Raw genomic sequence first — 12,605 nt, 5'->3', positions numbered from 1 at the left:
CACATAAAAGTGTCACCTAGAATGGTACATAGCAACGGAACATAAAAATGCACTGTAAGCGTGTACTGCAGCAAATGCTAAATCAATTTCCTACAAAATGCATAAAAATCAACAAGCTTATTGACGTGTTTTCATAGAAACTTTGTAGTCTCTCTAACCAATCCCTGCAGCTGAGTGTACGCATAAGATAAACTACGGACCATATTGTGTTATTGCGCAGGCGGCATCCTTTCAAGCTACATATACTCATTAATTAATTGCAAACAGTGTGGTACGTTAATTGATTGCTACATGCAAGATGTGTGGATCCTTCTACCAGAGAATTGGCATACCAGTCAATTTCTTTGTACAAATTTGTTTGCTAATTAAAGCTGTGGTTGTACATTATGGTTAATTATCCACACTGCATTCCTACAAATTTGCATTTCTTTGTCAGCCTGGTGGTTTGAACAGCAAGTGGCTTACATGTTATTATTTCCGGGTCTGCAAGGTTCCAGTGGCAGTTTGTTTATGGTTAAATAAACTTTCTACACTACAATCAATGTGTGATAAACTTTGATTGATCGACAACTCTTTGTACACACAACTGTCAAGTGCTCTAGTACCTCCTATGTGTGCACACTGCATATCATCCGTCTAACATACAGATAAGACAGTACACACTCTAGATATAAATCAGTTGACTAATTAAGCCTGGTATTGCTAAACAAGTGTATAGAGAATACACACAAAATACAACCAACTGCTGACAGGTAACTAACTGTTTGTAGTCTGTTTCCATCTAGATAGAGTTCTGGCATAACATTGTTGGTATATATTGAAACCCTAGCCAATAATAATGGCAATTGAAGCTCTGGCCAACTCTTTGCACACAACTGTCAAGTGCTAGAGTACCTCCTATGTGTGCACACTACATCTATCTAACAAACAGATAAGACAGTACAAACTCTAGATATAAATCAGTTGACTAAGCCTCATATTGCTAAACAAGTGTATAGAGAATACACACAAAAGACAACCAACTGCTGACCGTTAACTAACTGTTTGTAGTCTTTGCATCTAGATAGAGTTCTGGCATGACATTGTTGGTATATATTGAAACTCTAACAAACAAATGAAGCTCTGGCCAACTCTTTGTACACAACTGTCAAGTGCTAGAGTACCTCCTATGTGTGCACACTACATCCATCTAACAAACAGATAAGACAGTACACACTCTAGATATAAATCAGTTGACTAAGCCTCACATTGCTAGACAAGTGTATAGAGAATACACACAAAATACAATCAACTGCTGACATGCAGCTAACTAATTGTTTGTAGTCTGTTTGCATCTAAATAGAGTTTTGGTCTAGCATTGTTGGTATATTGAAACCCTAACAAATGATAATAACAATCGAAGCTCTAGCAACTAGTTGAAGACACCGCAAGGCCCACAAGTGGATTTATGTATTACGTATTGTATGGTAAAACCGTTGTCTATGCATGTATTATACACTATTGGGTAAGTAAGAGAATGTTGTTGCATTGCATGATCATGAGGTAGTAGGTGGCCGCATGCAAGTCCATGCTGTAGGTTTGCATCAACTGTCTGCATGTCTTTTGATCAATCCAGACAGCAAGCATCGAAATGATTCAATCAGAGTTGCTAAATCTATTTCTAATTCATTTCTCACTTCGAGTTTGGAGTTCATGCATGTAGAAGTTCAACAAATCCTCTATATCACCTGATCCATGCAGTCAGTCATGCATGACTCCATCTCTATATAGATACAGTTAGACACAAACTGCAAACAGTGTGGCCTCATATCTCATTGTGTAACTACTTTTAGCTCTATTTCTGTCTATCAGTTAGCTCTGTTTCTGTCTATCAGTTGCTGCTACATGATCTACACTGATAGTCTGTACTCCACATCTAGAAGCTCAAGTGTCAACGCCTGGAGCAGTCGAGTCTATTTCTTTTTGTGAAGTCTATTGCGTTCTTAGTGGTCAGACCAGCTAACTGATCAAGATGCCTTGTAGACACATGCAACAAACTAACTACATGAAGTATTCTTACCCATACCTAGTGTTGACAAGTGCAGTCATTCTCTCATTTGGTTTTCATGTGTTTGTCCAGTTTAGACAGCTGCATTTGCGTTTATTAATTGAGCAGACACAGACACAAGTAAGTCAAGCATGAAGACTCCAACTCATGAAATTATGAATCTGCACTCATCCCTAGGCAATGTCTCACGCTCACAGAGAATGACAAGAGACGCGCCGCCTGTTAGCCTGTCTCGTGTTACCACTAGTGGTTAGGTGAGGTCTTGCTAGTGAGGCAGCAAACATACCCCTACACAAAAGCGGTGCCTATGAACGGTTTGTTGAACATGTAAACGAACCACATAGGGGAGCATTTATAGCCTAACATAGACATTTAAGACACAATGTTGGACACCCAAAGAGAACAAAGTGAAAAGCGCCAGATGAGTATAATCCACTGAAGTATGTCACATTAGTCAAAGGCACATTAGTCTGGGAGGTAAGTACGTACATTCATGGCATACATATACAACTAAACAGGCAAATGATACAATATCTATGTACATACCAAGCAGAAATTAATTCAAAACAGGAATGTTTGTTTCTGTTAATATATCCTTAAGTCTGTATTGAAAACACCACTAACCAATCATGGACAAACAGATGTGTCAGCACACACATTAGGAAGCATCATAAATTCAATACAAGAGTTCTCAATATATTTGAATCTATATATATATGCAGAAGTTTGCGGAGGAGTCAACCTCCATCAAAGTTCCTGCATGATCACCACAGGATCATAGTACAACAGGTAATGAGTCTAAAATCCCCAAATTAAATAATCTAGTATCTCCAGTAGAAGCCTGCATATAGACTATTACAGTAATAGTAGCATGCCTATCAACAGCAAATCAATCTGTACGTCTAGTCTTTCTCTGTTACATGTTCTTACAAGCTCGAATGTAGCTCCTCATTTTGACAGCGTCTCTCATGCTGCCTCTCTCCATAACATAACTGTCCATCTTCAGTACTTTCTTGGTGTCTTTGTGATTCTCGTGACCAGCAATAATGTATTTCTGGCCTACTCGAAGTCCACAGCCACATCTCATGTAGAGATTCTTCGGCCAGAGGTAATTCTGATCTGATTGAGGTTTCAGGCGTGATGAACCTGATTGCAGAACTCTCGTTATGTGCAGCTGGTAGCGCAAACGAGACTGTAATTCATGGATACCAACCAATTCGCCCACTATCACTGAAACACAACCAATTGGATCACAAGATGAAATCATGAGAAAGAAGTATTGAATCAAGCCTTACCATAATTATATTTCCGCCTACAAAACTCCGGCAGAATCAGCGACCTTCTGATTGGACAACTCTTCACACACTGTTTGGGCACTGCAACCAATCACATCAGATTCAAAACAATTTGAAGCAAAGAAGACTATAAATAAATATAGAAAGGGCGGGTTGCCCTGAGGACAGAAAGCTAATCGTATTCCTAGCAGCTGCTAACTAATAGCCTAAACGGTCACTAAACAGACAGCATGAGCATAGCATAACAGCGGCATTGAGATTAGTTGGCGATAAACATACACGCGAACACTCAAGCTTACTTCTTTCCTTCTCTTTGACCAGAGGCTCTTTTATGGGAAAGTTCACTCCTTCTGTCGGCGTCTCTTTCGGCAGACGCCCCTCAACGCGCCGTTCTTCACCGCTCAAGGTGCGTGGGTTCACCACGCGACCAATAAAAAGCACAGCTCGTGTCCGCTGGTCGACGATTAGAAAAACAAAAGCGCGGTTGGCCCGAAATTCGGGTCGAGAGAACGTCCTCGCGGCGATTAAAACGGTGGTTGAGGCCGAGGCTTTCGTTCCCTCCTCTGTAACGTTAACAGTCGCCTGGTGAATGACTTGCGATACGTACATGTTTTTAGATTTATCGATTCCTGATAAGTCCGCCTGGTTTGGATCGAAAGCTTTTGTTATTCCCATTTCTTTCAAGATTTCATTCAACTGCATGTGTGATGACATCTGAAAACGCGGGAAATGAACGTCAATGTTGGTTGATCGGAGACCGGAAGTCAGATTGGCAATCCGTTGTGCTGTCAGACCTTTCTCTAGTATAGCAAGCGCCTGACAGTCGTCCGGTAGGAGGACGAACATTGAGACACCTACCCCTAGGTACGGCATTTCCAACACGCGAACACTGTTGTGTGGGTCGTATTTGTAGTTGAACATGCCGTACTGATGCATCATCGTCACACTGCGACTGTCACACGAACCACCACAATCGCATCCATAGAACTTGCCCAACTTCGTATCTTTCGCGCCGAACTTGCTCACCCACTTGCCTTGAAAGTAGATCGCATTCGTCAAGATTAGCCGAGTGAGTGGATCAACCGACCCAGACGGCAGCAGTTCACTGATTTCTCCGCCGGTACGATTCGCCACCCAGTCGTTTATATTTCGTCGCGATATCTCCGGTCTCTGCGCGAAATCGAGTCGACCGACGGGCGATCTGAAATGGTACGCCATCGACTGGAGGAACGTCTTATCGAGTTGATGATTCAGCTGCGCCCACACCCGGTTAGCGACCGCTAATGTGTAACCGACTTCCTCCTCCTTACTAATGCGTGCCAATTGACCAAGAGCTCGTGCCACCTTGGCCGACGACAGACCCTTCAAGTGCATCGCTTTGCGTATCTCTAACTCCGTCTCGCCTCTTGCTCCAGCCGCCAGCATGCCGAGACTCGTCATGATGCTGTACGGACTCAAGAAGGCGTTTCCAAGTGTCGACGACGAACGCGCCTGCTGCAGCAGCTCGGAAGCAAATTCGTTGTTCGCCGTCACGACGTTCGCCACATATTTTTCCGTGGCGGCGAACGCGAGAACAACAGTAGACGAAACGAGGAAAATGCAGCTCAACATCCCGCAACAAACTGGCCTCTTCTACGAATGGCACCTTCTTATCTAGTACGCACACTCCCGGTGTTTGATGACGTAAGCCACGCCTACAGATCCGCCCAATAGGCGGCAACCACATTTAGATTCCGGTTTGACTTTGTGCAAAGTTTTCTCGTCCTATCAGTTGAAGAGTAATGCAAACAACAACTAGCCAATTAATTATAGCTTTCCTAGCAAACGCAATATGTCTCTAGCGCTTAGGAGTCTCCGATAGTAATGCGAAAAATGTGAGAAAACACACTGAAATACTAGACTCTAGCTTCTGTTCGTCATCAATATCGTGACACTCGTGTTTGCTTGCGGAAACGCTGCTATACTAGACGTCTGTCGTGCGCCTTGTGGCGACAAGGCTGCATCCCTTCTGAAACAGATTGGAAAACCAAAATGCAAACGGTAAACCGTGCGACCGCGCCTACCCAAACAACAGCAGCACGGTCAGTGCAATGCATTCTTACAACAGCCGAGGTTTGTTCCGGACGCTGGATGCATCTGTACGGTAAATAGAAGATCTAAGCGCCGTCTACTAACATCAACATCCTAGTGGAGGATGTGAATAACAGAAAGGCACTTCTCTAAACATTTTGTCTAGGACACGATCTGTTTTGTTAATCTATAGACTCTTGGCCATTGTGGTAAATGTCTACATACACACATGCTGCACTAGCGGGCATCGTCCACCACGTCATCACCCTCTGTTCTTTCAGTTTGTTCTTCGTTAGCTTCTGTAGCGTCTCCATCCTCACCTTGTTGGCTTTCCGCATCACCCGGCTTCTCCTCTGTTGTCACTGCGAGATACCATAGAACACAAACGAGGTGACCCAAATTATCAAACATAGAACAATTACTACGCAACTAACTACAAGATGGGACATGCATAGACATTAATTCTTACGCAAAACAAGGCATGAATTGTTACTACACGTAGGACACCTAAGATAATATCCGTACAGTACAGTACAGTACCATCAGGGTGCATGACATCATGCACAAGAGTGGTTACAGACAATCACGGATGAAGCTGCATGGTCAAACTATTTTAGCGTTGTCTAGCGCATTGGCGTTATTTTTGTCGCTTGTCATGCAATAAATTGATAAGTTAATGGATTTTAATGGATTGTTAGTAATAGTGTACTAGAAGAAACTATAAAAGGAGTGTTTTTATAAAACCTCATTACTAGTTTAGAAGGTAATTTGAACAGCTGACTTTATAAATAAAGAAATTAGTAATAAATAAATAACTTAATATATTTGCTATTTATTGCCAGTAAATACAAGTACTGATCGACAGGTTTTACAACACAGACTGCAGCTAACGACTAACAAAATAATGGCTGCAGTAGTTTGTTCCTAGATTGTGTAAAAGTGTGGTTAAGTGACGAGTTTAGTTACTAGGTACGTATGTCTGATAAAGAGACTGTGAGAGTTTGCACATGAATTACCTTCTTCCTCTTTCTGTTCGGCATTTCCTGTGTCATCATCAGCAACAACTGCATCCTCCGTTTGTTCCTCGGCAGGCTGTTCTACATCTTGTTTTACATCTTGCTCTACATCTTGCTCTACATCTTGCTCTACATCTTGCTCTACATCTTGCTCTACATCTTGCTCTACATCTTGCTTTGTCTCTTCTAATTTTTGTTCAGAATCAGCTAGACGAGAAAGTAGCCAATCAAGCAAGCAGCAAACCATTGACATCAACAAAAATATGCCAATACAAATTATGAAGCAAATGCAGGCAGACAGACAAACAGAAGCATTTACTAAGCAAATCTGAATAACATGTGTCAACAGACATACATATAAACTGACAAAAAGGCTGATACAAAAAATAGAGACACACCGACAAGCAAACAGACAAGAAGTAAGACAGACTGACAGAGGACAACAGATAAGCACACTAGCAGAAATGCCATACCTAAACAATAGCTGACAGAGATCACCTATAGCTATAAACAAGTCAAGAGACATGCAAATGGCAAGCTTCTTTCCAACTCAGGTTGAAGTTCTTAGCCAAGAACTTGGCCTATAGGTAAATCCTTGCAAGGACCTGCACAAGATCTAGACAAGAATTTCCAAGACTTAATAAATTTCATACGAATATCAACCAAGAACTTGATATCAGTATGAAATTATCAAGTCCTTAACTAAATGTTAATTGATTGATATCCATATAAAATTAGCAAGTCTTGGAAATTCTTGTCTAGATGTTGGGCAAGTCCTTGTAAGAATGTCTAGGCCAAGTTCTTGCATAAGAATTTCAACTCAGGAACTTAACCTTTGGACTAGCTGACAATTAAACACAACCAAATACAAACCAACAACCTGGAAACAGCAGAATTTGCATTGACCTCACCAACACTGTGTACAAAATCATGAGATCTTTCCTCTTCCCCTCCTTCATGTTCACCTGATTTCTCCACATCTATTATAAACACCAGCACATAAAACCACATTGGCCATATACATGTCTTTGTCAACCCACAGCACAACACACTGACATTACACTTACTAAGAAAACCAAAGAGAAACACATGCACTTAAAAATGGATTTGAGATATAATCACATCCCTATTAAGATAGTATTCACGAGAAAAAGATGACTAATATTCTCTTAATTAGTAAGATCTGACCAGATAACTGGATTACTCATGAAAGTACCTCACAACAAGCCTACTTTTTAGAAGGCATGTTTATATCTAGCACAGTAATTTCATAACAAATCGATTATCGGTAATTAAAGGTACAGTAAGTAAACTCTTTCAAGGAAAAAATGTAAATGCAGATGGAAACTTGATCATAAGAACATTGATCATAAGAACATTGATTGCTGCATTCACATGCAAGAATGCAGCATTCTTTCAGCCAGTGTGGAGCCAAGCTTTTCATTAGATCAAAGTGCCTGCTAACGTTTGTCCCTACAAGTGCCTATTACAAAACATAGAAATGAGATAAAAGTATCCTAGACAAGCACTCCAGGTGATCAACTATCAAGCAACCACTTATTTAGCCTTCCAAATTTCACATCTAGACACTTTCTCCACAACATTCTCATCAAACTGTAACAGTATGGCCTAGAATCAGCTCGGATTAATAAAACTCTCACATACATTCATCATATGCAACCACACAAGGCAGTTATAGCCACTAGCCAAGCCTGCTAAATAGTGGGTATAGACAAATAGTTGATAAAGAACTTCCAATTGATGATGACACTTCATTAAGACCGCCTAAATGACAATTAAGGTACTTCAGAATAGCTATTGGTACCTATTATGTTCCTCCTGATTACTCAAAAGTGCTTATTTAGGCTAACAACCAAGAGCTCTTGCGTCAGCAGGTAGTTAATACAAAATGCAAACAATTGCAATATATACTTCAGTCAGAACTTCAAACTAGTGAGATAAAGGGAATCCAGTCATATTCAGAGTATATATTTAAATCCTGATATTCACTATTATCTCAAAACAAACTGCAACAACACTGTAATGTGATATTACACAAGATAAGTATGTGTCTGTAAATGATAGCATACCATAGCATACATGTAGCCACACTTACAGTGGCAACTTCGTTTCTGGTCACGTGAACACTACGCATAATCGTGCGCGTTACTCCAGCACATAAGGCGGAAGATGGTCTAGCGTTGAGGCTAGCATCCATGCAGGATGGACGCACACCACACCTGTGCACACATCATCAACAGAGATGGCATGTCACTAACTACTTCATATCAGAAAGATGTCCTTCAATCCTGACAATTCCTGTTTGTTGACTCATTGATCAGCAAGTGTTTGTGCCACTATGACCCTGGGTGATGTCAGTGAAATGTGAGTAGTATGGTAAGTATGGTAATTATTATAGAGCACTGAGGTGGCTATTATTGATGGTTCTACACAAACACTTTTAGCAGACTTGTTTCTATTGTGCTTTCTACATATTGACTTGAAGGTTGAAACAACTGCTGTAAATTATATCACGTTTGTTCTACTATAAATATATTCACTACTGGTACTACAAGAATATAATTTTTATCCCTATGATTGTCTGCATTATTATTACATGCACGGTTATACAAATGGAAAATAGACAGACAGACAGACAGACAGACAGACAGACAGACAGACAGAGACAAACAAACAGACAGACAGACAGACAGACAGAGACAAACAAACAGACAGACAGACAGACACGCTGCTGAGTTTCTGGACATCTGGAGAAAGACATTCTCAACTCAACTTCAGAAGTGCAATGCAAAGGTCATCATGAGAAAAATCTCAGCTCTGACAAACGACATTGACTGCACTGTAGATTGCTCTACCCAGTTTTTCAGCCACTAAGCTGGCTCCAGATAGTCTGCATTGTTCTCTTTTAAGTGTTATGTGTTTGTATGTTTTAAAAATCTAGTCCTAGTAAACTCTCGTAGTTACAGAACTTTATATAGTTACCTTGCTAGCATTGTATTATAGATGTATGTTTGAAATAAATGTTATTTGACAGATAGACAGACAGACAGACAGACAGAAAACATTTGTTCATCTTCTTGGTGAAACATTTGTGGATGATCAGGTCTGGAAACAGGCATGTCTCCCTATTCGTATGGGCGGATTTGGTCTAACCCCACTGTCTCCCATCGCTGGTCCTGCTTTTGTTGCTTCATGGTCCCATACCATATCTGAGTTACCATCTCGTTTCCCACATCTGAAAGTCATCATGGAAAAATTCACTTGTGATGCATCTAGCCCCGTTGGACATGCTTTTCGATCATACCTTCCAACCAACAAGAAGATCTCAGATTACAAAGGAATTAAAAAGCTACAACATCAATTGTCCATTTCTAATTTCAAAGAAGCTTTCCAGCACTTGGTTGATGCAGCTCCATCTGCAAGAGATGAAGCAAGGTTTCGTTCCCTTCAAGGAAAGAGCACAGGCGCATGGTTGCATGTACTACCAACTTCATACATATTCGCACTCAACCCTCGCGAATTTCGCTTGGCGTGCCGTGTGAGATTGGGTCTGCCTATCACCATTTCAAAATGGGTAGAGTCTTGTAATTGCAATGCACCACTAGATGACAGTGGATACCACTTACTTACCTGCAAGACAGGGGAGGCCCTATTTGGTCCCATGAGTCTATTGCTGGAGTGTGTTTGGAGTGCCTTAGAAGTCTACGAATTCACCATTGTCATGAGCCAAGAAACAGATATACTAACTCTGAATGCAGACCTGATATTATCATGCTTGATGCTGAGTCGGGTGCTAATATTGATCTTGACATCTTGTTGGCACAGCCTTGGAGCTCAGATGTTTTCCCAAGCTCTGCTGAGGCAACAGGGGTTGCAGCTAATCGAAGAGAAACCAGAAAGATGGCCAAGTACGAACAACACAAACTGCCTGGAGGCTCAGTAGTCAAGTCGTTCCACTGGTTATGGAACATTTTGGATCATGGGGAGAAGAGGCAAGAAATTTTTGCAAAAAACTGGCAGCCTTTTCATCAGATGAAGCAGGAAGACCTAATGCTGCGGAATTTTTAGACTTTTGGAGAAAATGATTCTCTGTACAATTACAGAAGTGTAATGTTCAAATCATATCTAAGAAACTTAGCATGTTGTGCGGTGGGTCCGAGAGGCCTGACTCTTTCAGCACCCAATTTTTCCTCATTAGTCTTAGTTATATATAAGTGTTTTAGTTTGCTGTAATGTTAGCTTTCAATGAACATTAGTCTAGTTGCATTACTGTAGTTCTTTGCAGAATTGTATTATAGTTTGATGTAAGAAATAATAGACAGACAGACAGACAGACAGACAGACAGACAGACAGACAGACAGACAGACAGACAGAGAACTATTATACACCATCTAAGCAAAGCAACTAACTACTACCCCCAAGCCAATAGGACTTGGTTCTACCTACGACTACTTATGTCTATGTGGCTGTCTCTTGAAACAATCTTCTTTATTTTACTGTCAATTACTAGCATTTGATCGTTGTAGACACACAGAAAACACAGATCTCCAGTATGACTTGAAGGTTGATGCATTTGGCTTTCCATCCTCGTCTCTTGATAGCTGTGACAGTTTCTTCAAATAGTCTTCAGCTTTCTCTCCCCAACAGCCAAAATGTTCAAAGACTATAGGCACAAATGTTGGTCGAAAACCTCCAGGCAAGAGCTCCTGGTCGTACTTTTTGATCTTCAGATTTTCTCTTCTAGTTGCCGCTGCTCTCTGAGTTGAAGCTGATAAACCTTCTATGTCATTACTCCAGGGATGAGCTAGTGCAATATCCAATTCAAGATCCACCCCCGATGCCGAATCAAACACGACTATGTCTGATCTGTCTTCAGAATTGACATACCTTCCTCTGGGTTCTTTTACATGATGTAATTGCAGTTGACTCAAACAGTCTGCCCATGCTGAAACCATGTTGTTATGGCTGATTACCGGGCCGCCCAGTCTTACATGTTATTAGGTGGTATCCATCTGAGTCTAATTCTTTCCCACAGTCACACTGACCAGAAGCCAAAGGCATCTGTCAGCCCAGTCTCATCAAGGATGCCAAGCGGAAATCGCACAGAGATAATGCATGCCATGATGACGATGGTACTGTCAAGAGCCACGCTCCTGCACCTTTGCTTTACAAGGACTTCATTCGAGATTAATTTCTAGTCAAAGATAAATTCTGAACACAGCCATTTAACAGGGATTTCATGTACTCCTCAATCAGCCTGTGTTGTAGTTGCTTCCTGTCACTGATAACTTCTACGAGAGTTTTGTTTTGAGGCAAAACATTGCACAAATCTCTGCTGATGGAACCATTTGAATGATGTGAATTCTAAACTCCATCAAGCAATCTCTCAGCATCAGGAATTTGTTTTGCTATTGTATGCAGTGTTGAAGCCCAACTAGACAGAAATGCAAATGGTGCTGTAGATGTTAAAGCTGTGAGACCAAATCCTCCATGTCGTACTGGTACAGTTGATTGAAGCCACTTCCTGTCTGTTAGATTACCTCTACCCAAGAGATTGGTAAATGTTGATCTTGTCAGTGTGTCATGAATGGCTGCAGCTGATTCCAAAAGCCTAGGTGGAACAGTTCGTGATGGGAAGTTCATCCGAGTAACATGACAGTATCTCAGCAAGAGCATACCACACTGCATGCGGATCTTGCAACTGCAATAGCTTACCACACAAATTAGATCCTGATTGTGCAACATCAGAGCAAGATTCAATGATGTATAATGAGCTTCCTATAGGTGTGCCCAGAATTCTACATTCTTGACTTGTGGCTGGTATGGAAGTTGACTGACAGATGGTGTTAAGCAACGGTGATGAGGAACAATATATCTCACACTTCTTCTCCTCAATCATGAGATTAATGTTGCTGAAAGCAGATCTCAGCCTTTCAAAGACCTGCAACACTCAATCAGAACTGCCCAAAAGATAAACGTCATCCAGGTAAGCCAGAATTGTTACTTCTTTGTTGTGAGACTGTAGATCTTCCAAAATGGGTTGCATTGCAATTGAGAACAAAGCAGGACCAAGTGGGTCTCCCTGGTGCACACCTTGAGAGCTGAGAATAACCGGATGAGATCTCCGAAGATAGATTAGTGGGTTGATGTCAGAG

General features: G+C 41.2%; 2 protein-coding genes across 4 annotated transcripts; both read right to left on the bottom strand.

Moving 5' to 3' along the window:
• Positions 1-2,722: 2,722 nt before the first annotated feature.
• LOC134176700 (leukocyte elastase inhibitor-like) lies at positions 2,723-4,962 on the bottom strand. Its single transcript, XM_062643358.1, has 3 exons — positions 3,642-4,962; positions 3,343-3,423; positions 2,723-3,277 (listed from the first exon to the last, which is right to left on the bottom strand). Exons 1-3 carry the CDS (start codon positions 4,951-4,953, stop codon positions 2,964-2,966), a joined length of 1,707 nt encoding a protein of 568 aa, XP_062499342.1. The 5' UTR covers positions 4,954-4,962; the 3' UTR covers positions 2,723-2,963.
• Positions 4,963-5,442: 480 nt separating this feature from the next.
• LOC134177158 (ring-infected erythrocyte surface antigen-like) lies at positions 5,443-7,466 on the bottom strand. Of its 3 annotated transcripts, none has more exons than XM_062643901.1 (4): positions 7,340-7,454; positions 6,606-6,635; positions 6,429-6,569; positions 5,443-5,774 (listed from the first exon to the last, which is right to left on the bottom strand). In XM_062643901.1, exons 1-4 carry the CDS (start codon positions 7,437-7,439, stop codon positions 5,650-5,652), a joined length of 396 nt encoding a protein of 131 aa, XP_062499885.1. In that variant the 5' UTR covers positions 7,440-7,454; the 3' UTR covers positions 5,443-5,649. The 3 variants fall into 3 exon arrangements, with proteins under 3 accessions (XP_062499885.1, XP_062499886.1, XP_062499884.1); XM_062643902.1 differs by having other exon boundaries at positions 6,429-6,557; XM_062643900.1 differs by having other exon boundaries at positions 6,429-6,635; positions 7,340-7,466.
• Positions 7,467-12,605: the final 5,139 nt, after the last annotated feature.

The sequence above is a fragment of the Corticium candelabrum genome, chromosome 3 (genome assembly GCF_963422355.1).
Source record: "Corticium candelabrum chromosome 3, ooCorCand1.1, whole genome shotgun sequence".
NCBI classification, from domain to species: Eukaryota; Metazoa; Porifera; class Homoscleromorpha; order Homosclerophorida; family Plakinidae; genus Corticium; species Corticium candelabrum.
The sequence above is the reverse complement of the archived record's forward strand: the minus strand, read 5'-3'. Positions and strand labels throughout refer to the sequence as shown.

Excerpts from the sequence above, each read along its gene's own strand:
- LOC134177158 (XM_062643900.1), bottom strand. The coding sequence starts at position 7,439 with ATGTGGTTTTATGTGCTGGTGTTTATAATAGATGTGGAGAAATCAGGT. Across the intron at positions 6,636-7,339 it reads TGATTTTGTACACAGTGTTG|CTGATTCTGAACAAAAATTA; the intron begins GTGAGGTCAATG and ends TTTCTCGTCTAG. Across the intron at positions 5,775-6,428 it reads CGAACAGAAAGAGGAAGAAG|TGACAACAGAGGAGAAGCCG; the intron begins GTAATTCATGTG and ends GGTATCTCGCAG.
- LOC134176700 (XM_062643358.1), bottom strand. The coding sequence starts at position 4,953 with ATGTTGAGCTGCATTTTCCTCGTTTCGTCTACTGTTGTTCTCGCGTTC. Across the intron at positions 3,424-3,641 it reads GGTCAAAGAGAAGGAAAGAA|TGCCCAAACAGTGTGTGAAG; the intron begins GTAAGCTTGAGT and ends GATTGGTTGCAG. Across the intron at positions 3,278-3,342 it reads TAGGCGGAAATATAATTATG|TGATAGTGGGCGAATTGGTT; the intron begins GTAAGGCTTGAT and ends GTTGTGTTTCAG.